The 27,360-nt window shown below is 48.2% G+C and overlaps 1 protein-coding gene across 4 annotated transcripts in view; it reads left to right on the top strand.

The window, feature by feature from the left end:
* LOC143025494 (heterogeneous nuclear ribonucleoprotein L-like) overlaps positions 1-27,360 on the top strand; it is a 239,407-nt gene that overhangs the window by 13,594 nt on the left and 198,453 nt on the right. For 2 of the 4 annotated variants that reach the window (XM_076185238.1, XM_076185237.1), the window contains exons 1-2: positions 6,362-6,628; positions 10,182-10,486. The exons of 1 other annotated variant lie outside the window; for it this stretch is intronic. In XM_076185238.1, the coding sequence (XP_076041353.1) occupies positions 6,377-6,628; positions 10,182-10,486 (557 nt within the window). In that variant the 5' untranslated portion in view covers positions 6,362-6,376. Of the gene's footprint in view, positions 1-6,361; positions 6,629-10,181; positions 10,487-17,777; positions 17,840-27,360 lie in introns of those variants that run through there. One more of the 4 variants, XM_076185240.1, reaches the window with a different exon arrangement.

Below are 27,360 nucleotides of genomic sequence, written 5' to 3'. Positions count from 1 at the left end.
CAGTGGAACACGTTTTTGAACACTCTTCACGTTGAAGTTTGATCTGTGGTGCAAAGTTTTTGTCACAGTACTGTCTGACGTGACGGGTCAGGTCAAGACTGCCAACTTGTTCTTATTGCTGGACTCTGGTCTCCAATGTTGAATGCCTTCATTATGAGGATCCTGCATGGTTTTGTATGTATGCATGACTGTCATTGATAGAACTGGCCTCCCCTGGGTACTCCAGTATCTGCGCAAGTGCTCATGGATGATGCCTAGCTGTAATTGTCGGCGCTTCATGTAGGTTTTGATTTTGAGGTCTTCTTTCTTGTGCACAATTTTTCCCTCTACACTCACATGCTCCCACACCCTTTCCGCCTGGTGAAACGGACTGTTATTTGACCCATTTGATCTTGCAACGTTACAGTAACTCGGACATCTCCAGGTTTTGAAACTGATTTTGGCCTGCTCATCTGGGTTTTGGTGGCGAGGAGCTTTTTATTCGCGTGGGGGTTTCAAGTTTTCATTGCTAACAGGATCGGATGTTCCATATAACACTATCGCTTACGAGTAGACATCGTTTTTTTTTTTTTTTCTCTTCCACTTGGTTATCTATCTGTTTGAGAGTAGGGTTGCGGGGGCTCTGCAAAAAGATGTACAGTATAGTTGGACCTACCCACCCCTCTCTCCTCTCCTCTCCTTTCTCTCTACCAACTGGGAATGGAAATAAAGTTCAAAGGCAAAGTTGGTAAAAAGTTGTTGGGTGTCCTCTTGCTGAAGTTGTGGCGGTGAATACGGTGGAGAAAGAGCTGCTGGCCAACTTTGTCGCCTTTTCATCGCTCACCAGGCCTTTGTGTTGCTGGAATAAACCCTGGTTCGTGCACTGCTGTGCCTCTCATCTCCTCGCTTCTTATCCACACCAATCCCTCCCCCAAAGCTTTTGTTTCTTCAATAGCGCACCCGTGTACTTCCCAGCCCATTGCCGCCACCTACTCCCCACCATCGTCCACCGTCGCCCCTCTTCGCCTTTTGGCATTTCTTCGTAGATAATAATCAGCGCTTCTGATATTGGCAAAGGAAGGATGGAAGCCGAAAGGGAGAGACGTGAACACCAATCGAGTGGTCTGTAGGTATGTCACTGAAGCAAGCGAGCATCGACAGCATGAAACTTGTGTAGTCGGTAATACGGGATCCGTCTTCCCTTCTCACTGCTCTACTTTCACCACTAGGTTTTCTCGCCAGCCACTTCAATACTTTGTACCCGTCCTCGTACGTACGAGTATTCGTTCACCTTACCTCTCGTACTCACTCGCTCCTTCCTTCCCTCCCTCCCTCCCTCCCTCCCTCCCTCCTTCCTTCACCACGGCCCCACCATTCAGATGCCCTTCAGAGAGAGGCGCGCGCGCACACACACACACACACACACACACACACACACACACACACACACACACACACACACACACACACACACACACACACACACACCTATATCTCTCGCGTCTTTTTCTCTCGCGTCTTGAATCAGGCAGTACCTTCTCCAGGCGAACCTCATGCATCATGATTACGGAACGCCAACCCTTATGGCAAGTAATTTATAGTTGCTTAAAAAAAAAAAAAAAAAAAGTGCCGGTTGTAACTCCGCCCCCGAACTGCCTGCGGCGTCCAGCCCTTCACACTCCCACGTCGTAGCTTCCCTCGGGCGCCTTTCAAGCGTATTGATGCTCGATTGTTTGCGCTGATGGGATTTCTGATTGGATCGCACGAAACTCGTTCGCCGGCTTCAAGTGCTCCCTGGGAGGTGGCACTTTCTCGGCCTGGAACTGGGTAGATTTGTCTCGTCTTGGCGAGTTTTCACATTGCATTATTTCCGCCACTTCCTCTCGATCCATGTTTCTGTCGCATGGCAAAACCCACTCTTGTTTCATGGTTATAAATTTCTTTCATCCTGCACTCGGCGTACCCAGCAGCCTGTATGGCTTACCGTACGTTCACCTTCCTGCATTCCCGTTCCACTCAGCTAAGCTTTCCATCCATCACTCGTGATGACATTCGCCCCCGCACCATGACCCTCCCCGACTCCTCATTGCTACGACTCGTTTTTATTCCTTGTATGGCAGTTAGGTACTCGAAGATCACTTGGTCCCCTTCGTCGTGTGCCCTCCAGCCACGTGCTTTCTCGGGATTCCCCAACATCCTCTCCGCTTCTTTCCTCAGCCTCCGTCCGCGTCCACTTTCCTTTGTGTTGCACCCTTGCCACCTGCCTCTCCAATAGATTGCTTGAATACATGCCCTCAACATTTCTCCAGTCCTATCTTATTTTTATTACATTTTGTTGGTTCAACCCCTCGTGGCGATCTCTCTACATTGATTGAACCGACGTAGGCCACGTTGGAGTGGGGAGTGGATGGTGGCGTAGTGTATTGGATTCCAGGAATGGAAGAATGGCTAGTTTAGGGACCATGAAGAGTTTAGGTCCATCGGAATGAAATGGAAGAAAAAATATAAGTACTCTCTATGTAGGTTTAATCTCCAAACTAATGCTAACTAAACACCTCCCACCCTCCTTCCACCTGCGAGAGACGGACAGGTGGCAACCTTCAAAGGTTCATTGATGGTCTTCACAACAGAAGCTCCCAACGATGTTGTAACCTATTCCTTCGCACCCCACCCACGCACTTCACTGCTCCCGTGCTCTGCATCATCTGGTTCCCAGTCTCCTACAGACTAGCTATGACCTCTTCATGGGGTTTCATCACTGAAGCGTGATTGGCCACCCTTTCCTACGATGACTTTTATTCAGACTGTGATTACCATTGCTACATGAGCTGGCATGTCAGTGTCGTCCATTTACATTGGATGTACAAGTTAGCCTTACGTACAAACGACTGAATTTAATTCGAGTGTAAGACTTTTGATGTGTGCAGCAGGGGCGAAACCGTGAAGAGGTCATGTCCCCGGCGCGATGGCATCGTCTCGGACGACTTCCTTCTACCCCACCCCACCGTACTCTCCTCCTCCTACTCTGTTGGGGGCTATAATAATGGGATTGTAGAAATCCCATCAACTCTGCCACATACACAAGCGCGCTTGCGCAGTCTTACATTTTCATTCATGTGCATGTTTTTGTGTATATTTTCTTAATATTATTTATATACATATTTTCTCCCCTTGTCTTGTAGTTTCATGTCTCGTGTGTACGTAATTGCTTGTACCCAGCTGCGTGGTCGCCGGGCAAGAGTGAAGATTCTGGCGATATGCTGGTTGCGCCGGGGTAGGGGGAAACTTAACCGGACTGTTATTTGACCCATTTGATCTGCAGATGAGCCTTAAAATTTAATGCTGTAATCCCAGATGGCCTTGAGGAGGGCCAGGGTTATTGGTTGATATTGTGGATTTTCTTGGAGTCTCGATTTCGCCACGGCTTCACACATTTGCGAGTGGTGCTCACCACTGCTTCAGATTTAGCAAACACACACACACACACACACACACACACACACACACACACACACACTCACTCACTCACTCACTCACTCACTCTTGCACGCACACACACTTGCATGAGCTCTTTCTCTCTCTGTCTCTGTCCCTCTTTCACACTTGCTCACTCACTTCATCTTGCTCATCTCCACTTGCGTTGGAGTTTCTGAAGTGGTTTGCAGTTTGTGTAACCCGTGCGGAGGACTTCTTTCACGGTTGCGTGTGTTCGGTGCGAACGTGTGCGCGTGCATGCGATCTTATTAGGTCACGTCACCACTGCTACTAAACACCAGTGTCTTTGTGAGGCGCTCTCCAGTGCGCCAACTTTATTCACGCCAGTTTGATGTTGCAGCAATAGATTGTAACCAGGGTGCCAACGCACGTGATTTGGAATTTGACCAGTGTGTGTGGCTGTGGGGGAGAGATGACTCCTACATGAGTTTAATGCTAACATGGGAAAGGCGACATGTGGGTGTGGGTTGGGTTATGTTCAGACTCGTGGGGACGGGGGCGGGATGCCTTTTGGTATGTTCATTGTTTGATCAAGTGATAACCCACCACCTCCCTCCAATCCTCCATTAACGCGCGCGCGCACAAACACGCTTGCAATAAGGGTGTCATGTTACTTGGAGACGTGTATACGTGCAAGCAAATGCAGGCAATTGTTCTCGTCGTCGCATATATCCAGCACTTCCACCCCCTCTTCCTTCCTCTCGTCTCTCCTATTGCTCTCGACCTGTCTCCAGATCGTATTGTGTAGAGGAAACTTGGTAATTACTTCCAGTGTTAAGTACAATTGCTCGAAAGGAAGGGCGTGTAGGACTTCTTATTGAGTCGTGTTGTTGGTGGCTGGTGTTGTGGACAACCCTGAAAGGGCGGGGGGATGTCTTCGGTCTGGATCACGGGCTGGACCCTCCCGGAGGAGAGAAGTGCCGAGCCTGTGACCTTACACACACGCCCCTTGCTCAAGTAGGGCAATAACTGCTTTTCTCAAGTTCTGCCACTGGTAGTAGTCTTCAGTATATATCGTTTTTCTCACCCTTTGGGTTGAGTAGGAAGGGACGTTGACTAATGGTGGGCGGGATACCAGAAATAGGGTGCGAGCCCGAGGTAAGCTTGTGATCGTACGACATAGGTGCAACGTTCCTCACGCTGATTCATGTATAACGGGCTCGCGTTTAAATTGTCGCAGGTGGATCGCGGTCTTGTATCATTATCCACTTTCCAATCGAAGATGGTGGGTGCAGCCCAGAATTGCTTGTTGGGGCCGTCCACCACGGAAGGTTTTCATAGGAAGTCTAGTGTTTGACAGCCCCATGGTTCCTGGATTAAACAAAAGGCGCACAGGTAGAGGTAGGTAGGTAGGCAAGGTGTCGAAGTTGGAAAGGCAATAGAATGTATGTATCTTAAGGAATTACGTCGGCATGGGGAGGGGGGGAAGTCTCTACGACCCAGGGACGCCACGTTACTGGACCATGAAGCTCGGAAAGAACGCAAGATGTTCCGGGACGATGACGTCGGTAAGGAATCGGTCGTGACTACTTCGTCCAGACAACCTGACATGGACGCGCGCTCCTGGATTGGGTGTCCTTAGGATTTACGAGTACCAGTCGTCGTCGCTCAATCCGCCCTTCAGATGGGTCGTCATATTTTCTTTGCAAGTTCATTGATAGATACCTAAGTCTCGACAGTCCATGGGTTGGGACCAACGTATTCCTTGATTTGACGTCACTTTGATCACTATCATAAGGTTCCCTTCTACTGAAACCGCCAAATGTTGACGGTGACTCCCACAGTAGTTGAAAAATATAACAATGATCAATTGGAGAAGGGGGTTTGAATTGGTTTTTGTAATTGAGGTAGGTTGGAGGTGGGGGGAGGAGTCGCAGGCTGTCGACTTTCTCTTGGAGTGACTGCGCAGTTAGGGCCCACGAAAATCTGAACATTTCCACACCAAAGTGAGGTTCGTTCATGTTGGTTTTCACCAAGTTTGTCTAGTTTTCTTTGTAAAGCGTCCACACTGAAGTTATCGGATATCCTTTTTTGTTTCAAAGTCTTCAGGAGATGATTTTGTACTTCAGTTGCATTTGACCGCTACAGATTTGTGCCCGGGCGGAAATGCGCGCGCACGCACACACACACACACACACACACACACACACACACACACACACACACACACACACACAAAACTACCTCACTCAAGATAATTATAATAAAATATATGTATATAATAGGCTTAGGCCACGGCATGTGATCTGATTTTTTCTAATGGCCTCCGTCCTGGTCGGAGGCGCCACGTCTCCAGAACGAGATCACTTCGTTCGAACTGTGGGAGCGTCGAAGTCGCCAAAACTGGGTGAAGGGCTTGTGGCGCCAAAGATCGGTAGAGACTCGTTTGACATTTGGCTCTTACTTTCTACTTTAACTCCTTTTACTCTCTACTTCACTGCTGGACACGCAGGTTTGTGCCTCTAGCCTTCCAGTGTTCGTTCCAGTTTCTTGCGCAAGGTATGGGAAGGCCGGATGAGGAGTCGCAGATAATGAAGATCACTGTCGTCCTTTCCTTTTCCTTGAACGACTTCACGCTTAATCTCCTAAGGAGGCGTGATGTTTGATTTTCTTGGTCTCGCGATTGCCCTTGCATCGACAGGTCCTAGTTTCAAAATGCCACACTGGACAGGTGGCTGTGTCAGGTCCACGCCCCCCCCCCTCTTCCCCTCCACATCCCCTCCACATCCACTTGTTCAGATGTTGCGAAGGTTAGAAAGTCATTTTGAAAGATTGGCTCGTTGAATGACGCATGGCTTCGAACGGAAGCCTCCAGACATTCGAAAGTGGGATTTAAGTTTTCCGCAAAGTTCCGGGTAGCTTCTAATCTTTCGGGGATTTAAGGGATTCCCCCGTATTGGATATGGCGTCCTCTTGTTATAACTACCAACACCTCGGCACCTCGCACCCCCTCCAGTTGAAACCGCCGCAGCAGCAGCGGCCATTCCCGTTCCGTGGGTTCGGTGGACGCGGTGGCGGATGCGGCGGCGGCGGCGGCGGCCGCGGCCGCCGTGTGTGCGTGTGTGAGGAACTCGCTCAGTTGACTCTGGTAGCCTTTAGGTCGTGGTGCTCTTGTGTGGTGAAGAGTGATTGGCTTTCGTGCCCCCCCAGACAAGTAGGTGTTGTTGCGTGCCGAAGGGAGACCGCAAACAAGTGTTGTGTTGAACATTAGGTCTGGAAGTGTCCTTGTGGGTGTTTTGGTTTGTTTGACGATTTTGTTCTGTAAATGTTCCGGGTTGGATGTGCAGTAGGGAGATGTTCTTGGTTTGAGTGTGTGATGGATGGATGAATGGGTAGTTGCTAAATGAAGTGAAGAAATCGAGGGTACCCACGAGATGAGTATAACGTTAGACTTGCCAAACCGGGAGGAACGGTACTGCAGAAAACGGACCTCGGCGCTAAGGTACATATGGACATGGTTCACGAGACACGTGGTCATGCTCTATTTGCCTTACAACCATCTCCTGGCCTCACAAGGTGTCTTTGGGTGGGTGGTGGTGGAGGGGCTTCGTGTTTTGGTTGTAATGGGGTGAGGCGATTTGAAAGAGAACACATAGGGGAAGATCCAACGTTGTGGAAAAGCTTAATTAGAATATCAGATGGATCGTTGGGTGCACTTTGGGGCTTTTACTGAACAGTGGTTTTGATGATGACTGATGCATGTTATGTGAAAGACTTGTTTGAAGTGACCTGGGTTTGGGAGTAGTGAGAACTAAGTGGCGGATACTTTTTTTTAAGAGAATGAGTGGTCAATGGTGAGCTCTGTTTTCATAAGCCTGACGTCAACGAATATCATGCGAACTTCCCTGCCGACCTAGGACCGTTTGCGGCAGCTTCCGTCCGTCCTGCAGACGTGAAAGTGGTGGGGGCCTTTGTTGCTCAGGCCTCGTTTCGATCAGCTTTTTCTCCTGGACCCCCTCCTCCTCCTCCTCCTCCTCCTCCTCCTCCTCCTCCTTCTTCCTTCTCTTCTCCCCCCCCCTCCTCCTCCTCCTCCTCCTTCTTCTTTTCTTCTTCTTCTCTTCTTCCCCCTCCTTCTCCTCCCTCCTTCTCTTCTTCCCCTCCTTCTCTTCCCTTCTTCCCCCTCCTACTCTTCTCCTCTTCTTTCCCCTCCTACTCTTCTCCTCTTCTTTCCCCTCCTACTCTTCTCCTCTTCTTTCCCCTCCTACTCTTCTCCTCTTCTTTCCCCTCCTACTCTTCTCCTCTTCTTCCCCCTCCTACTCTTCTCCTCTTCTTCCCCCTCCTACTCTTCTCCTCTTCTTCCCCCTCCTACTCTTCTCCGCTTCTTCCCCTCCTCCTCCTCTTCTCCCTCCTCTCCTCTTCCCTCTCCTCCTCTTCTCCCTCCTCTCCTCTTCTTCCCCTTCTCTCCTTCATCTTCCTCCTCCCTCCTCTTCCTCCTCCCTCCTCTTCCTCCTCCCTCCTCTTCCTCCTCCCTCCTCTTCCTCCTCCCTCCTCTTCCTCCTCCCTCCTCTTCCTCCTCCCTCCTCTTCCTCCCTCCTCTTCCTCGTCCCTCCTCTTCCTCGTCCCTCCTCTTCCTCCTCCTTCCTTTATCTGCTACCTCCTCCTTCCTCTTCCTCCTCCTTCCTCCTCCTCCTCCTCCTTCCTCCTCCTTCCTCCTCCTTCCTCTTCCTCCTATTTGCTCCTCCCTTCCTCCTCCTCCTCCTTCCTCTTCCTCCTCCTTCCTCTTCCTCCTATTTGCTCCTCCCTTCCTCCTCCTCCTCCTTCCTCTTCCTCCTATTTGCTCCTCCCTTCCTCCTCCTCCTTCCTCTTCCTCCTTCCTCTTCCTCCTATTTGCTCCTCCCTTCCTCCTCCTCCTTCCTCCCTCTTCCTTTCTCTTACTCCTTCCTTCTCCTCCTTCCTCCTCCTCCTCCCTCTTCCTCCTCCTTCCTCTTCCTCCTCCCTCTTCCTCCCTCCACCTCCTCCCTCCTCTTCCTCAACCTCCTCCCTCCTCTTCCTCAACCTCCTCTTCCTCCACCTCCTCCCTCCTCTTCCTCCTATTTCCTCCTTTCTCCTCCCTCTTCCTCCTCATCCTCCCTCCTTCCCGTAACCCACCCTCCACTCGTTCCCATAACTCGCCCTCCCCTTCCTCAAACGTGTTCTGAGTCTGGGAACTAAGTTTTGTTCCAAATCTACACTTATCTTTTTTTCCCTCGTTCCCCAATCGAGCTCATCTGTGTTCGTAGGTGAAATGGTAGCTGCTGGGTACATTGATGGTTGAGCCAGTACTTGAAGCGTTTCAGGACAGATGTTTGTCTGCAGCAGCAAGTTCTGTACTATTGGAGATTTGTGCCCTGACAACTTCTCAAGTTGCATTCAGTGACTAGTTTGGGATCGAAACCGTGCCCTCTGGAATAAGAGATGAGATGGAGACCAAACCCTCCACAACGGTACGTTCATTACCAGATTGAAATGACCCCTGGGTGGGTGCATGAACGCATTAGTTGGCTCCCGGTGCTTGCCAGTCAGTCAGTATGCTTGGCCCATGCCACCCTCGAGATCACGGCGATAAAGTTAATTTTATTCGGCACGTATGAGCAGGTGGAGGAGCTCCGTGAAGCGTGAAATGGAGTTGAAATTGCCTAGGCTCGAGGATTCGATCAGACCAGAGATTAGTTTGGAAGAAGTGGTAGGGGGAGAGGAGAATAGGGGTTGTAAGGAAAGGGAGGGAGGGCATGTCAACTATGTAATCTGGTCTTGGTGGTAGAACGGTTGGTATGGGTGCCTCGTCCGGGACAAGCGCATTGTTCGAGTAACCCGGATGGTTTGGATCCTTTGACCCTTGCGGTAGTTGGATGGCACTGGTACAAGGCCTACTGCCACGGAGGTTTGATTACAGTATTAACTGTTCGTCACGTTATTTTCGTAATGTTAGAAACTAGGTCATTCATTTAGAAACGTTTGGTCATAGCCTCGGTAGCCTTAACCTCCCGTAGTTATGGACGAAGCAAAATGGGTTTGTAGGGATGAGTAGGCAGTAACACAGGAATTGGAGATGGATTAAGGCAGCAAAGGACTGAGGACGTCCCTTTATTGAAGTCTCACGATTTTAAGAAAATCAAACTGTAAGAAATGCTCAAGCTTGCTGAACCTAAACCATTGATCAGTGAATACTGTTCACTTGTAACCATCTGGCGTCTGTTTCGTTGGGAAAATGGAGCTATCCTGCCGCCATGACCCTAAAATCGGCTACGAGGTTTTGGTTCAGAAAGGAGACCGGGCGTTCCTTCAAGTGCAACGGGCGGGCGTGAGGCTGTCGGCCTTAAATCTCCCTGGGGACCTTTGCGACGGAAGACTTTAATCGTCCTCGTTTATCTCAACTGCCCCTCACCGCCTCCCTCCTCCTCTCCTTCCTCCTCCCTACCCTCTTCTTCTGGTATGCTCTCTGCTACAGCTGCGCAACCTGTAGTTGGTTATGTTGTTGATGAATGGTATGATTGATGTTGAAGTGGTGAGCAAAACACTGGTTGGGTCGTTCTTCAATCAATTGTACGGAATGATTGGAATGGGTACGCGATAGGTCAACTGGTCGTTCATAACTAACCTATTTTGTATGTCGCCGATATTAGGTGTTCATGACTACTCGTTAACTATAAAACTGGCTTGTTTGGCATAGGACGGATTGTAAGAAATCTATCTGGGTTCTCCTTCCCCTCTTCAATTTCTTATGATAGACAATTCGAACTGGGCGTTTGATGTTATTAAGGACGAGGAGGAGCCGCCCTTTCGACGACATGTCCTCCCTCGGCTTGGGCTACACATGGCTCTTGGACAGTTATCATGAAGTGCTTGGGTCTAATCTGGGCAGTGCTGCCGCTTTGGGCGGCCCCCTGGGAAATCCTACACTAGGAAGCCCCCTGGGCACACCGACTCTCGGGAGCAACCACCTGGGGAATCCTCTCTACGGCAGCTTCGACTCGCTCTGTCCCGTGGCATACCCATTCCAGGATGTTCTGTGTCACAGCTTCCTCGACGCAGGGTAAGGATCTGTCTCCGTTACTTCTCGTCTGCTTTGCTCGGGTTTCGGGAGCCTTGCTGTAAACATCCCCCCCCCCTCACACACACGCCTTAATGCCGGTAAGTTGGCACAACGCCCAATTTACTCTAGCGTTTACCCGTTATTTTTCTTTGCTCCTCCCCTCTCCTCCTCTCCTCTCCTCTCCTCTCCTCTCCTCTCCTCTCCTCTCCTCTCCTCTCCTCTCCTCCCCTTTGCTCCTCTTCCTTACCCTACACCCACTTTTTCAGTTTAGTTATCCAATGCTTCCTTTGGGTTTCCTGGTTTCGTAACTAACAACTCCCTCCCGTTCCCACCTTCACAGCCCCCCCCCCTTCTCGACATCTCTTCTCCTCTGTCCTCCACTTAGTTTTCTATCAGTACCTCCGTTCGTCATGGAATCGGCTCTTTATCTCGCTAGTTCCTGAAATAACTTCACTACAGTGGTTGGGTATGGAATTGGGGTGGGTGGATGGGTAATGTATGAGCGAACGAGGTAAAGAGTATTGCTAGTTTGCTTCTAAACCTAGAGATTACGACGCAGGTGTTTCAGTGAAAGTCTTCATACAAGGGGTCATTTTAATGAAAAGGTTAATGGAGAGGTGGAATAACTGAAGGGCTGTAATTTTAGATTTATGCCCGATAATAAATGTAGTGCCCGCACTTTCCAGCTAAATTAACCAGTTTCGGTTGTTAGATATGTATAGCATAATGGGGTAAAATTGTTCAATTAGCCTATCAAATAGGAAACTAGGATTGATATTTGTCCGAAAAATAACTTTTAACAAGAGCCACTGGACAGCATTTTAGCTTCATGGAAATTGTCTCGAGGAAAACTAGGATCTCCATTTGTGTGCTTGCGTTGTGCCGCATTATTGGGGTTGTGATGCATGTTGCTCGTATATGTTGAGAAAAACGGGATGCTGCGATTTATATCCGACGCCTCCAGCTTGATGTTTTTGGGCTGGTGTTGCCTGCCTTCGTCTGTATGTATTGAAGTCTGGGTTTACGATATAGAGCGGGCCAGGTCTAGGGCTAGAGCCGAGTGACGTGGTCAGATTTAATTAAAACGGTCACAAGACTGATAGTATTTCCTGCTGAAGGAGTCTTTGAGACCGTATTGTGGTCTGGAGGAGAAGGTTTGGGTGACCTTTACGAGCAAAGGTCTCCAGTGTGAAGGGAGGGGTCTTGGCGGAGTGTGTGCGTGCGTGCTGGGTGACTCGGGATGACCTCGGGGGGATGAAAGTGCGTCTGCACCCGAGTTGGGTGATAAAGTGTTTGGGAAGAATTGGACACTGAGGAAACTGGTCCCTCCTTTCGATGTTACCGTGAAGGTTGATAGTGAACATGTGTTGTCTTAAGATTTGTTGCAGTGATTTGGGTGTGCCGTCTTTGGGTTTCTTATTGATTTGCTCCTAACGAAAAAAGGGCGGGTGCAAACGATCTCGAAGATACCACGTTGTTGGAAGACCACTTCAGCCTCGGTTATCATTCCTGTGAACTGAAAAAAATCATCCTATGTGGTCATGTTACCCGCTTCCTCTTTCCACCTACTTTGTTGGTTGTGCTGTTGTATCTGATAGCATAGTTTTAAAGAGAAAGTTGCCTCATTTTAGCTCTGTTTTACTGCTGAACTGCTGGCAGTCAGCAACGCCCTCAATTTTTTTTAATTCTGTTCCATGTAATAAGAACGTAGTTATTTTCAGACTCCATGAGCATTGTATCCTCTCTAAATACATAATTATCTCGTCACTGTTTAATCCAAGAAATACAGGACTGGTTGATTCTCATTAACAAAAATAAAATAAAAGTAAACTTTTGCTGGGTGCCGTCCCATGTGGGTATCACTGGAAATGAACAGGCCGATGCTGCAGACAAAGCCGCCACTAGGCTCAACCATATAACAGACCAAAAGATCCCACATACAGACTTCAAACAAGGAATTTATCGTTATACAATGGAAAATTGTCAAGAACAATGGACAAGGCTGGACGGTAGTTAAAAGTTAAAAGAGATTCACCCCTTGGTGAACCCTTGGAAGTGTCCTTCTTTAGACAGAAGGTCAAGTATTGTTCTAACAAGATTGAGAATTGGCCATTCCTACATTACCCATAAAATTTTGATGGCAAGTGGAGCAGAAAGGCTGGCCCCCCAATGTCCCACTTGCCAAGTAGTTTTTACAATAAAACACATTTTAATTCAGTGCCCTGCATTCTCTAATAAGCGCAGGGCAAATTTTTTAAGAAATTTATATTTTAAACAAAAATTTAGGGGAAGAAGCTCATGTGAAGAATGTTGTAAAGTTTTTGAAAGACATCGGTTTATATTATGAAGTTTAAGATTGTGTATACGAGTGTTTGTGAGTGTATGTTGTTGTGTTGTGTTTTTGTGAATGTTTATTGTTTTTACTGTTTTACTTGAATTTTTATCTGAGATAAATATGCGCTGAATGGCCTACCGGCTCCGGCGCTTGGCCTTCGAGCCAAAAATTTCATAAATCAATCCATCTTTCCACCTTTTCCACAACTCTTCCTCCACTTTTGCATTCTTCTTTGCTCCCACGAGTGTCTTGGTGTCAAACCGGATGGCCTCGTGTCCCAACCCGTTGGACTGCTCGTCCAGGCCCTGTGGTCGAGTCGTCCTTAGGACTTGTCTGAGGCCTTGTCACCTATACAATGGCCTATTGACCTATGACACTCGGTGCCAGCCTCGACGTCGGCAAGTGACAGGTCGGACCATAACGGCGTGCGTGACCTTTGCTCGACCTCGTTCCTGAAGGGCGGCGAAGTATATCATCGGCCCGTGCTGCGTGCTCGGAAACGAAGGCGGTTTGTGCATGTCTGTGCTCAATTCCTCCAAGACAGAATGCCTCGTTTTCCCATCTCGAACTTTTTGGTACGGGCAGGAGTTGGAAGCGGGGGGGGGAGGGTGCTCTGAAGTTTAGCGACCTCGTGATGTAAGTGCGATCGAAGTTCACCAGTGCCCCCACAAGCTAACGCGAGTCCACGTCGTTTGAGATGGGACAAACTGATATGGGACGGGTTCGAATCGTTTGCAAATGATGTATCAAGTGTTTTACGGGCCAGCTTTTGAGTCAGATAGAGGCACAGGTGCCCCTAAGAAGTTAATGCATGATCAATTGATGGATTTAGCAGCAGCATTGAAGCCCTAATGTCACACAGATGGCGTTGTAGCAGGAGTTGATTAGTGGTTTTGCCACGGAATGTAGCAAGTAATTGTGTAATGGGAGCAAATTGTACTGTATTCAGCATTCGCTAACACGTGTGCACAACAATGGAGAAGGTACGTTCTTGAGTAGTTTGTTTCACGTTTAGGCATCATAGTATCTTCCTTTTCCCTTGAGTAGATAGCATGGGAGAATTAATCTAAATCTAAAATCGACCGCCACCTAATTTTTTTCTTGTCCTTCGTATCCACATAATCCCCCCCCCACGTCGCTGTTCTCCCTGACACCCTCCACATCCCCGTGTAGTTTACTTTCAATATCGTCTTCCCTCCACTCCCACTCATTCCCTTCCCCGTCCCGAACTGATTAGTATATATTTTCGCACCTATTTTTGTAGGACAAGCGGGAGGTCGTGTCATGATTAGTTTCTACCAAAGCCTTTGGAGAGCACGCACTTCTTGGTAAACTTTCGTGTACTAAGTGGCATTGGTTCGTGTATGCATGGCGTGCGTGTGTGCACATTCTTAGGATTGTCTACGGTAGATGGCCGTCGGTTCTTGCAGCAAAGTCCGTGGCCGTTGGCTCAGGTGGGTCTCGAGGTGTCCGATGCGCAGAAATGTCAGCCAGGGCTGTAACTGACAAACGAAGAGCGTCGCATGATACGAGCCTCGGAGGGGCCGGGCAAGAGATATTAGTTCCTGAGAATGTGGTAGGATAGTTAGGTTTCCAATTAGGTAATAATTTTTCATTTGTACCTGCTTAGATAGTCCGTGTTTTGCAAATTCGTATTTTCCGATGCCTTGAACAGTAATAACTAACTACACTGCTGCTGCTGCAGCTGGAGAGGGCTACTTGACCCAGGTGGGAGAAGACAAATGAATTTGTAATATTTTAACTCGGGAATAGATGAGAGAAATTGTTTGGACTTGGCTTCACGGCGCGCCAACCTGTGAGGCATGAGCGCGTTTGTGATCACAGCTTGGGCGTCTTGACAGCGACGACGGGGGGGCATGGGGGGAGGGGGTTAAGAATTTCTTGACTTAATCGTTCACCTGCTTATCAGCTTGTGTGCCTGCCTGCCTGCTCTCTTGCGAGCACTTGTGACATTGTTTTTTCACAAATATTTTAATGATATAGTTTCCTTGAGAGCAGAGGAAAAGGGCATGTGTGTGGAGAGGGGGCGGGTGAATTTATATAATTTTGTACATCACTTGGGTTTATTTATAGTTCTGGGATATTACGGGGCACTTCTTTTCTGGCCAGACTATGTTTAGGTGGAGGCAGTGAAAGTGCGAGGCGTGGGTGTGCACCACGACTTGGCACTCGATCTGGGTGATGTAGTGTGAAAGAACATTAATGGGACTGACGCCGCCAGTGCCAGGCACCTGCATCTTATACGACCACCCATAGGCCACCACAAAAGAAATGGTACCAGAGACATGATCAACTGTTCACAGTAGTGGCACCAAGCTTAGCCTACATCAGTGCCAACAGTTTCCAACGCGTCCTCCACCCTGTAGGTACACTGTACCATGAACTATTGCTAGCTACTTCGAGACTAAACACACGTTCGGGGAGACTGGAATGTTGGTGTATATATGAAAGGGGGTCGAACTAGCACATTAGTTCTGTCTCGACCTTTTATTGGTAGGTTTGTCAAACCGACCATCCGGCCAGTCTCTGGTTGGACTGTTTTTGTGGGTCGGTTTGTTGGACTACAAGCGGCGTTTCGGCCCATTACTCAAGATTTTATCAGCATGTCGTATGGTTTTCAGTGTTGGAATTCCCTGCCAGGTCCGATTTTCATGAAACTTCTGAAAGCAAGAGTACAACTGTTCCGTAGTTTTCGTTGGCGCGGCCCATTTGCAAAGAGGCGCGCGCGGTAGTGACTCCCCGCTTGTTCGTCCGGAACTTCATATTTATTAGTTGGTTATCCTGGAGGTTGGCAAAGGTTAAATGTTTGTGTTATAACATTTGGGATACAGTACGTGCTTCCTTTGCAGGTAAGTCGGTTGTACGTACGTTTCGGCAGTTGTAAAGCGCAGTGAATGCACATGCAACTTAAATACAAATGTTAGGTCTTGCTAAGCAGAAGAGGATGTATTGAAGTCTACAGGTGAATGGAGACATCGGTGTTGGGTTATGAAAGTCTTCGAGGACCAGCCCAGGTATGAAGAAAATACGAGGTAAAAGGAAATACACTTAAACCTGCTCCTATGCTATCATCCTGCAGAAACCTTGGGAAAGGGTTCACATAGATATATTGCAGCAGTTACCTGTGTCTGAAAACGGATATAAATATGTATTTATTGCTATTATCTTTCAAGATTTTGTATTTTACAACCCATGCCAAATAAGAGCTAAAATAATTGCTTCAGTAAGCTATGATCAGATAATATCACTACTCCCAAGGTCTTAGTTTCAGATAATGGTACTGAATTTAATAACAATCTTAGAAGAATTATGTAGGTTATTTAAGAAAGTAAAAATTCAGGTAAATCATCCTCGGAGAAATGTCTTCGAGGGTTGACAAACCCACATAGTATAACTTGGTATTGTTGGATTCCTTGTGTTAAATGTACCCTAAACAACCAAATTAATACAGCTACAGGAGAACGCCCCTTTTTATTATTTTGGTGGAAGAAAATTCTCCCATATGAAATCTTCATTGCAGAACAAAAACCATCAGATACATTTCAAGCTATACATAAAAGTTAGGGAACACGTAAAAGACTACACGACAGCAACACAAAATAGTACAAATTACATTCAATCCATAATAAACTTTCACCAAGGTACTCGGGTCCATATAGAATAATTGATTTTGCAGGTGGAAATAAAAGATCTTGCACTTAAACACTAGGGAAGTTTTAATTAGACATATAGATGATTTGAAAAGAACTAAGAACTTGATAATTGTAACATGGTTGTAAAACGACTATTTGAGGGAGAAGAAACTGCTAATTGAAGTTGAAGTAGAAGCCTGACTGCAATATACGAAGTTTCTTCGGAGGCGTGGGTTCGAATCCCACCGATAGGGGAGGCAACAGTGTGTGACAGACAGGACACAGATGGTGGCAAGCCAGGGACGGAACCAATGCTACTTAAAAAAAAGTCTAAAGGACTTGGTGCAAGATACGGTTACGAGACTGGTGCATCGAAGTACAAGCAACAATACACGCTCTTGAGGATGTTCTTAAGTATAAAGATCACGTCACTGCAGAACTGACCTAGTACCCAAATTAAATGTTCTCGATGGAATTCATTGCAAGATTTTTGTAGAGTGCTGTGTCCTAAAATCAACATACAAAAGAATTTTTTATTCATAACTGAAGGAAAAACGGTGGATGATTGGAAGCGTGGGGCCTACGTGACAAACGTACGTCGCAAATACAGTGGTGAAAGGAAAGTAGAAAGTGGTAGACGTACTAAACGAAAGTAAAAATACGAAAAAAGGACGGGACTTGGGGGCGGCAACAGTGTGTGACAGACGGGGCACATATTTAGTTTACTGTGATATTTTTTCTTGGCGCATTTTCCGCCGCCTGAACACCCTTTCCCACGTTAACATTTTGTTGTTGGTCTGTCTTGCTTCGTTCCCTTCAGTTTTTCGCTCGATCTCCCGTACGTACCTGACCCTGGTCGTCTTCGCCCGTTTTTGTGGCACCTAGGAGCTGCCGCAGTCGCTACCAGAGACGGACGTCAGAAACCCACTTATGGTAGCTCATGCGTTAAGGCTACCACGATGAAGCCCTTCTGCATGAACGTGGGAGGAGGGGAGTTAGTGGATGGCTTTGGCAGGTGACAGTGACCGTTCGTGAAGACCCTCGTGACTTAATCAAATCGTGTAGCATAATCGGAATGTGGTAGTCTTAATGAAAAAGTCTGGGCTTGGAAGTACAAGACGGTGTGGGCACGTCGTTGTCGTCGATGATTATCGCGGCTGTTTTTAGTGTGCTACAGGTTGGGGGGTGGGGGGTATGGTGATGTTATTGGGCATGGCAATCACTATTTTCGTTTGTGAAGTTTTGAAGTTCGTTTTGAACAAGCTTCCAATGTATTTAATTTTTTTTTTCTTCTTTTTTGCAGGTAAGCACCATGAGCACGCTGGCGCACACGAGTGTACTTGGTTCAAGTAGACTCTGGGCTTGGTGAGTGTAGCAATTTTTATTTCTGACGATTATTCACGTTCCTAGTTTACCTTCCTTTCTAGAACCAGACATTAACACGTATTCTCAACATGTCATCACCCTCAATGATTAAAATTGCCCATACTGCTCGAGAAACTGCCGCAGACTAAGCCAATGACTAAGGTCCTCGCCACGACCATTGGGCATCATTCATCCACTTGGGTTAGGAAAGTAATTCCAAAATTCTAAACTCCATTAAATCTGGAAAAAGTTCAGCTCCCCTCCCTCCTCGACCCAGCAGTCCATTTAAGTTTTTCCCTGCTCCAGTTAGTTTCTCTTCGAGATGTGATGCTTCGTCGACAGGCGCACACACGCTCGTATTAAGGTTACTTTTTAGTTCTGGAAGACTGTTTGCTGCATGAATTAAAGCTTAACCAGTTTCAAGGCAGTGGATTGTCACAAAGAAATTTCAGTCTCCAGAATGCAGTTAGGCTTCCATTACATCTTAATGTTATCTCACGCACACGCACACGCCACATCTAGTGAGGCATCGGGTACAAATGAATGTGGCGTGTCAGCTACCACGGAACAGAGTGGATTTAAGGTTGGGGATTTTTATTTTTAGCTTAGTAAACAGGAAATAGGTGAGGGAAACTTCAGAATTCGAGGAAAGGATGGTGTTTGGAAATATTTACTGGCATGAGAATGCGAGGTCGGTTATTGAAAGTTCGAAGAGTTCCGTGGGCAAGTTTTAGAACTACAAGAGAAATTGGAGTAGATTAGAAAATGGAGCGAGGAGGTCCCTGGCCTCGCTTTGGTCGCCGATGCATGGTCGGTCGAACGGGAGGTATTTAGGAGGAAATGGTGTGGATCCAATTGAAACTGCGCGCGCGCGTACACAGTTTCACGACGGAATGAAATCTGAACGGTAGCCAGATAGTCTCGATAGGTTAAAGGTGAGCGTTTAAGGTTGGAGAGAGTTAAAGGTGACCGGATGAGGTAGGAGCTGTTGGCTTCTGTATAACGAGACTGCAATTTAGACTGATCTGTTCTTTTAATATGTTGGTGGACGGTGTTGATGGCATCTGGGCAGGCCCATGGGTAGAGGGATTTGTGTGGTAGTATAGGCATCAGCACTTGGAGGCAAAGAGGGGGCGGGACTTGCCTGTAACTTGGAAAAGATTGCTGAACATGTACCCGGGGATTTCTGAAGATCTGTTTCATCTGCTCATCTCCTTTAGTGTTTCGAAAGGCACTTTCATGTGTGTGAACAAGAAATTGGGCGGTTTTATCCTGATGTTCGTAAGTTAGGAATTTGTTTCAAACGTGTAATGCTGTAGGGTCATGTTGGAGGGGAGGAAATTGAAGTCTTCTGTGTAGGTTAAGTTGCAATGAAATATAAAACCCGTGGTATTGAAAACGTAAATATGAAGGAGGTACTTTGGTTTTCGTCTTTTGTCGAGGCCCGTGCGAAATAATTTGTAGGTGTAAGCACGTTTGGCATGAACTCCCGCACGCGCACTTATCTTACTTCGATCATTCCCACGGGTTGGTGCATGTGGGCTTTGATTAGTGATCAGGTAGTGCACAGAGGAGCATTGTTCAGCTAGAGTGGAGACCTGATAACGGGGTTATCGATGGACGTCTGAACTGGCAGACGCCATGTGCTTCTCTCATGGAGTGAGCGAGATAAAAGCTGATGTTGGTGCGCTGTCTGACATCGCATGTTCAATAATATTTTATTCAAATCACTAATTGGAGACTTGTGGAAAATTGTTCTTTTCTACCCCACCCTCGCCTTCCAACCGTGTAATAAAAGATGTTCGTATTGGACTTCCAGCTAAGCTGCGTGATGGAACAGCGAAGGGGAAATGGTGGGTGAGACTGCTTCTAGCTGGTTATCCATTGCATCATGTAAATGGGTGACGTTTGTTTCAGCTCTGGTTTTTAGTGGGAGATGTGGGATGTTACGTTACAGGTTACCGCACTTGCCCCCCCCCCCCTCCTTCACACCATCCCACCCTATCCTCGAATCTCCAACCTCATCCCAATACTTTGCCTCCCCTCGCTCCCTCTCCTGCCCTCATATTTTATTCCCAAATCGTCTTTAGGACGGATTATAAAACTGTTTTCTGGATGGGTCGCCTTGGGTCTTCGATAAGCCCCGGCGCCGTATTTTTCTAACCAGAAGCTCTCCTCGCCTTCCCTATGCGATCACATTAGCTTGTTCAAACGTTATTGCCTGAAAAACGCGCGCGCGCGCACACACACACACACACACACACACACACACACACACACACACACGCACACACGCACACACGCACAAACACACCTACCTTTGCCTGCCTCATCCTAATCTTGGTCACCTATATTCCATTGACTATACTTCCTCCTTGCCCCCCCCCCCCTGATACATAGCTCTTAAATTTCATCACCCCCTGCAAGAAACTATTGTCTTCTAAGAATCGGTACCTGACCTAATGCTGTTTTTACTTGAATATTTTTAGTCCTCCCCCACCCCCCTCCCCCCAGTGCGCCCAACTTCGAGGTGGGATGATTCGCTCTCCAAACTTCCTCTCTTCAACGTATTTTATCTCCAGTTTTATCACTTGGTTAATCCTTGGTTAATCCTTGGTCATAATTTCTCCCCACACCCTTGATCCTGGGTTTTCTGGTTTACCTAGTCTATCTCTCTCTCTCTCTGTGTGTGTGTGTGTGTGTGTGTGTGTGTGTGTGTGGTGTCTTGGATCACATGTTGGACTCGTGATCGACAGCTATTACCCTCCAGGATGAGAGCAGAGTTCATGACCGATGTGTAGGTAATGCTGACCTTACACGCGCGCACACCCCGAACTCCCCGCCCACGAGATTTGGAGTAATGACTTGCAGCGATACTAAAATTATTTCAACCCTGGGCAGGATTCAAACCCTGGCCACTGTAGCAGCAGTTGCGAACGCTACCACTGTGTGTGTGTGTGTGTGTGTGTGTGTGTGTGTGTGTGTGTGTGTGTGTGTGTGCGCGCGCGCGCGCACGTGTGCAAGTGAGTGTGACCACGCAACCTCTCATCCCTACCAGTACCCTCGTAACTTCACAGGTGTCTTTTGCCGTCCCATTTCCCTAGTCTTTTTTCTTTAAAACCCCTCCTCGTCTTCCTCTTTAGTGTTCTTCTACAGCCTAGTTGTCCTGTTTTCTTAACTGTAGCTTAGTTAAACAAACAGCCTCGTTAGGGCCAGTAGGCCTGTTGTTGTTTGTTCTTCCTTTGTTCCTCCGCCTCCGCCTCCCAGCTCCTGTTGGTGGTGCCTTCGTTCTTTATGGCCCGATCTCGGCGCAGCGCGTCCGTGGTCCTCCACGGCCTCTTCATTCCACGGTGACTGGATCCTTTCACGCTCGGTGCTGCTGCTGCTGCCGCCGCCCCATTCACGTTCAGGACGAGAGTTCGAGGTTCCCCGGGGGCAGCCCTGCTAATGACGCGGCTGCTTCGGTGAAGAACCCCAATGGGATTTCTTCGTTGTTGTTGAGTTCAGATACAACCATGAATGCTTGGTTTTGAACTTGTACGGGTGTACTTGTAAGTGCATTGGTACAATGTAAATTGAAAATACGCTTGTATGTCTAATACACGATAGGAAAGTTCTAGTAAAGGTTTTTGGTGAGAGAATGTTTCCGCAAGTCTCTCGAAGGGCAAATATAGTGGAAAAGGTATGTTTGATATTAGACACCATACAAAACTAGTCGGCGTATTAAGGTTAACGGGAAAGGATTTTCAGGAGATATTGTGGTGGTGAGGTGGGCGCGGCTCGTTTAGCCATGGGTGGGAAGGGTGGCAGTGGACTGAGGGGAAGGGGGGAGGGAGAAAAAAAATTACAGGATGAGACAATCCACCCAATCACGTCATAATCCCGTGTCAGCGTCATTGTCCGTCTCATTGACCTGCCCCAACCAGCTGCTAATCTAGTCATTGCCTCGTTCAATCTTCCTCGACGATCCTTCGGCCAACCCCGTCCCCCCTTTTCTCTCTCCTCGCCTCTCCTTTCCCGTCCACAAAAGTTGAGGGCCATCAAACAAAAGTGTGGTCGCCTAGCTGTTGTCGCTTTCCTTCTTAGTTTGCCTCACTGCTGTGGACTCCAGCAAGGGGGACTCCGGTCGGCCTAACGACAAACAAGGCTTTACGAGCAAATTGAAAGTCTATCGATTAAGTCGGCGGTGCGGGAATATTTCTCGTCTTTCTCCATCTTTCTCCACTCCACTTTCTATCCTCTCCTCTTTCTCTCCTTTCTCTCCTCTTTCTCTCCTTTCTCTCCTCTCCTTTCTTCTTTATCTCCTCTCCTCTCTTCTTTCTCTCCCCTCTTCTTTCTCTCCTCTCTTCTTTCTCTCCTCTCCTCTCTCTCCTTTCTCTTGTCTTTCTCTCCCTCTCCTCTCTCCCTCTCCTCTCTCTCTCCTCTCACCCTCTCCCTCTCCTCTCACCCTCTCCCTCTCCTCTCACCCTCTCCCTCTCCTCTCACCCTCTCCCTCTCCTCTCCCTCTCCTCTCCCTCTCCTCTCCCTCTCTCTCCTCTCCCTCTCTCTCCTCTCCCTCTCTCTCCTCTCCTCTCCCTCCTCTCCTCTCCCTCTCTCTCCTCTCTCCCTCTCCTCTCCTCTCTCCTCGTTCTCTTCTCTCTCCTCGTTCTCTTCTCCTCTCTCCTCGTTCTCATCTTCTCTCTCCTCGTTCTCATCTTCTCTCTCCTCGTTCTCATCTTCTCTCTCCTCGTTCTCATCTTCTCTCTCCTCGTTCTCATCTTCTCTCTCCTCGTTCTCATCTTCTCTCTCCTCGTTCTCATCTTCTCTCTCCTCGTTCTCATCTTCTCTCTCCTCGTTCTCCTCTTCTCTCTCCTCGTTCTCCTCTTCTCTCTCCTCGTTCTCCTCTTCTCTCTCCTCGTTCTCCTCTTCTCTCTCCTCGTTCTCCTCTTCTCTCTCCTCGTTCTCCTCTTCTCTCTCCTCGTTCTCCTCTTCTCTCTTCTCGTTCTCCTCTTCTCTCTTCTCGTTCTCCTCTTCTCTCTCCTCGTTCTCCTCTTCTCTCTCCTCTTCTCTCTCCTCGTTCTCCTCTTCTCTCTCCTCGTTCTCCTCTTCTCTCTCCTCGTTCTCCTCTTCTCTCTCCTCGTTCTCCTCTTCTCTCTCCTCTTCTCTCTCCTCGTTCTCCTCTTCTCTCTCCTCGTTCTCCTCTTCTCTCTCCTCGTTCTCCTCTTCTCCTCTCCTCTTTCTCTTCTTTCTCTCTCCTCTTTCTCTTCTACTCGACGCTCCTCACCGCCTATCTTCTTTCTCCTTTCCTCCTCTTTCTCTCCTCTCTTCTCTCCTTTCTCCTCATTCTTTCTCTTCTCTTCTCTTCTCCTTTCCTTTCTCTCCTCTCCATTCTCTTCTCTCCTCTCCTTTCTCTCCTCTCCTTTCTCTTCTCTCCTCTCCTTTCTCTTCTCTTTCTCTTCTCTCTTCTCCTTTCTCTTCTCTACTTTCTCCTCTCTACTTTCTCCTCTCTCTCCCTTTCTCTTTCTCTTTCATCCCTCCCTCCCTCTATCTCCCCACCCCCCACACACGTGTAGATTTTCGTGTAGCGGAGGAAAAGAATCGTGTTCGGTGGAAGATTGCAGAATCTTACCGTAAATAATCTCGTTTATACATTAACCAGGTCGTGACGATTGGATGAAATGTTACCTAGGTCATGGTGCTACCCAGACCCCATGTTATAATTGAGTGCACCTATAGGCTTGCTTGTCTGCCCTTATTGCGTCACACAGGTCTTCTTTGGTCCGCAGGCTTACGAAGTCAGTTCGAGGGAAGCAGGAAATAGTAGTGGAAGCGGCTTTGACGTTGTCAGCTAAATAAAGGCCAAGGGATGGTGATCGCAAATTGGGTGGTCGATGTAGAGCCGCCGACGTTCTCTCTGCTGTCCCCGGTCTATTGCCACGGCCCTCCACTCGCCCTCTCAGCTCGTTTTACTACAGACTTTTTTTCCCCTTCCTTTCCCCTACTTCCGTTGATATCTTTCCTGTTGGGTCCCCCATCCATCTCCCTCCTTTCCTCCCCTCCCTCCCTCTCCTCCCCACTCCTCTTTCCTCCCCTTCCTCCCCCACTCTTCCTCCCCTCCTCTCCCTCCCCGTCTCTTCATCCCCTCCCCACACTCCCCCTCTCTTCCTCCAGACGTCCCTCCCTGCCTCTCTCCCCGTCTTCCTTCTTGTCTTTTATTTATTTTACTTTCGGTCACATGTGCCCTCATCCCGACTCTCCATTTCCTACCATTCTGCTCGAGATCTCCTCTGCTTCCCCCCTTCGCCCTCCTCGTCAGTGCTTCTTCCGCCGCGAAATCGCGTCCGGGAGGGGCCTCCGCGTGTCTTGGTGGATTCCAACCAACTGCCTCTTGATCAATGGCCAGCGGGTTCCTGAAGTTAGAGGAGGCTGGTGGGTGGCCGAGCGGGATTGTCTGAAAGAAATATTCGAGCGTTACAAAATACGTTAGCGAAGTGAAATAGACGAAGGGTGTGATTGTCGTCTGCAGATTGAAATTAAATCTTCACATGCCTGAATAGAGAAGTGGGCCGGGGGGGGGGTAACTTGTCCACGTCATTAGCCCTGATCTATCACGCTTACTTGATCACCGCCATTCTCTTCCACAGTCGCCCACTCGGGTTTCATCGGTCATTCCCCCTCTCGCCTTCCATCGCTCTTACTTCTACACAGCACCAAAACAGCGCCTGTTGTATTGCTACCGTACAAATGGCTGGATGTTTGATCTTGTTTGGGAAAATTTTTCCCGTTGCTTCTTTTCCGTGGCGAAATTTGGGCAACGTCTTTGTAACCAGGCCGGTCGAACGATCGGGTTTGCCGCAACCCATCTTGCCGCTTGGCCAATTCTCGCACCTTCCTTCCTTCCTTCCTCCCTCCCTCCATGATCTTGCCGGACTATGCTAATTTTAGCTCGTGTCCCTTAGGCTCCTGTCCTTCCCTTTGTTCAGGGCCTTCCTGCGTGCGTCTCTTTCCTTTCATTCCTCCCCGTGGGTCTCTTCCTCTTGCCTTCCAGGTGGCCTGTGTATTATGGGGGTCTGCGCCACGTCTAGGCGTTAGTAAGAAATGTTTCTAGTTCTTCGTTACATTTGGTGAAAAATGTGAGCACTTCGGAAGTGCAGTTCTCCTGAAGGATTTACTGGGCGCAGGGTGTGCGTGTGTGTGTGTGAGCGCGCGCGTATCAGAGCTCCAAAACCCTGAAATTTAAGGCGAGGACGGAAGGGCAAGGGGATTTTGAAACTGCATTTTTTTTTTTATTGAATAATATACAAGTGTTGCTTCCCAGGGCTTGAGGTGGAGGATATCGCCAAAGGATAAGAGACTGTCAGGATTCCTTTTCTCACTTGAAAGGATTCTAATGTATTATCATGGCGTACACCGGGGCAGAAGTTTGGCAAGGAGCTTCTTAGGTTGGTTGGTGGGTGGGTGGATGCCGCCACCGGTTCTCGTAACAGGAGTCAGGGTGATCGTGTTTCAGTTGTTTGCTGCTGCTCTTTACGATCGCGCTTCTGTGTACACTTCAAGGAACGAGTGAAGAGTTCGTGTTCATGAGGCGGAGAAGGGCTGGTAAAATGTTCGACTTCAAGACGAGAATAAAGGTGTTCGTGTGGGCTTGAACTGGGTAGTCACGCAATGTTTGACTTCCAATTTCGATCAGGGGGTCACGAACACTGAAATTAGGTTATGTATTTCACGGCGAAAGCTCCGTTTGGGTAGTTTAAAAATGACCGACCAACCTACCTGTGAAGGTCCGTGTTTTGTGCCCTCATCTGCTCAAGGACCACACACAGGACAGTTGTGGGGATTCTGAAGGGACCTCGAATGCCTCTGATGTACAAGTATACCCAGGATATACTCTGAATAATGTTAGTCTGCGGGATTATGTTAAACTATGTCTTAGGGTCTCGGGTCAATGAAGACTAGGCGGGTAGGGTGGAGTCGGTCAGATTGAATGAAACCCAGGAGCGCATGTTATTTTCTCTTAAGGGAGTAGGGCATCTGGCACTTGCCATTGTCTAGTTGCTTCCAGGATGTTTTGTTAGCCTCCAGAAGTGAGGGGCCCGACACATTTGGCTCTTGTGTGTAAGGGTTTGTAACATTTCCCCTGTATAGCTTCTCTCTCCTCTCTCCATTCCTTTCTCCTCTCTATCCCCTCCTCATCGCCCTCTCCCTCCCTCACCCACCCCCTCTTGTTATTGTAATCATAATGTTATGAAGCTTAAACTAGAGTCTAGATGGGGTCGGCAAAGGTTTCCCCTTGTTTCGAAGGCACTAGGGAACTTTGTTCAGGTTGGGGGAGGTAATCCTATTTCGTGGCCAACCAATCTCTGACCGCCAGAGGTACTTGTCTCCCAGGGACTGTGACCAAAAGGCTGAAGAATGTAAATATTGGTTTGGCAGGTGGGAAAGCTGGAGTGTGCACGTAGGCATCTTTCTTCAGTCGAGGCATTGGTAATTTGTTGGGATACGTTTTCCCTGATCATCCTTGGAGGTTGTAGGCGTTTGGCGGCATTTTTCTCCTGGTAAAACTGAAATCCAGGAGAAATGGGTGCAAAATTTTGGGAAGATTTCAAAAACTTGGGAAAATATAATGCTCATTCGCGTTGATGTATAGAATGGTCTACGCATCCACTGTAGAGGTATTAAAAAAAAACATTGGTGTTTACTTAGCTACAGATTCCCGACAGTAGTTATTTACCAATAAATAGATAAATTAAAGATAGCCTCCAAAACAGCCATGTAAAGACCAATGGGTCTGATGTTAGTTTGTCCATGTAAATCCTCCTCCTTCCGGCGCCTCCTCCTTTATAAGAACGTCACAGCTGGCACAGTTGGTCTTCCACGCGTCACCCTTTTTCCTGTACTACTGTCGGCTTCGTCTTGCGCTCTAACCTCGCCCCCTTCAGTTTCCTTTCTCAGCACTAATCCACTTCTGCCTCGTTTTAGTCTCGCATAACACCCCTTGTGTGCTCTTGCTCGAGCTTTCCTGCCTCTTTTTCCCCTCTTTGATCCTCCCTTCCTCTCCCCAGCCGCCGTGGTCACGTTCAGCCCGTTGACTGCACGTCTAGTTGAAAACTGCCACTGCGCCAAAGGATTGGGGATTCGACTTTTCGGTGGGGGAAGGGGCATGTGGAGGGGGAAGACTGCTGTACTGCCCAAGGCAGGCCAGAAGGCAGGCAGGCAGGCAGACAGGCAAGCGGCTACACGGCCCAAGGCTGACCAGGAGACAGGCAAGCAGGCTGCACACCACAAGGCAGGCCAAGAGCCAGGCAGGCGACCAGGTTCCAAGTCCCGTGGGGATGTCTTGCTTTAAGCTAGTGCATAGGAGTGTGAAGTTTGGACTTTCCGGGGGAATGGTTGTATGTAGGGGTTTAAACATGTTTTGCATTATTTGCCTGTCGAATTCGGTAGTGAATCGGTGGCTGTTTGTTACATAATGTTTACGTAACATAATGTAGAATATCGGGAAAATTCCATGGCGTTGGGCGGAGTTCCTGAACGTGAGTAAA

This window comes from Oratosquilla oratoria, chromosome 5 (genome assembly GCF_046742065.1).
Source record: "Oratosquilla oratoria isolate Oo_2021 chromosome 5, ASM4674206v1, whole genome shotgun sequence".
Lineage (NCBI taxonomy): Eukaryota > Metazoa > Arthropoda > Malacostraca > Stomatopoda > Squillidae > Oratosquilla > Oratosquilla oratoria.
The sequence above is the reverse complement of the archived record's forward strand: the minus strand, read 5'-3'. Positions and strand labels throughout refer to the sequence as shown.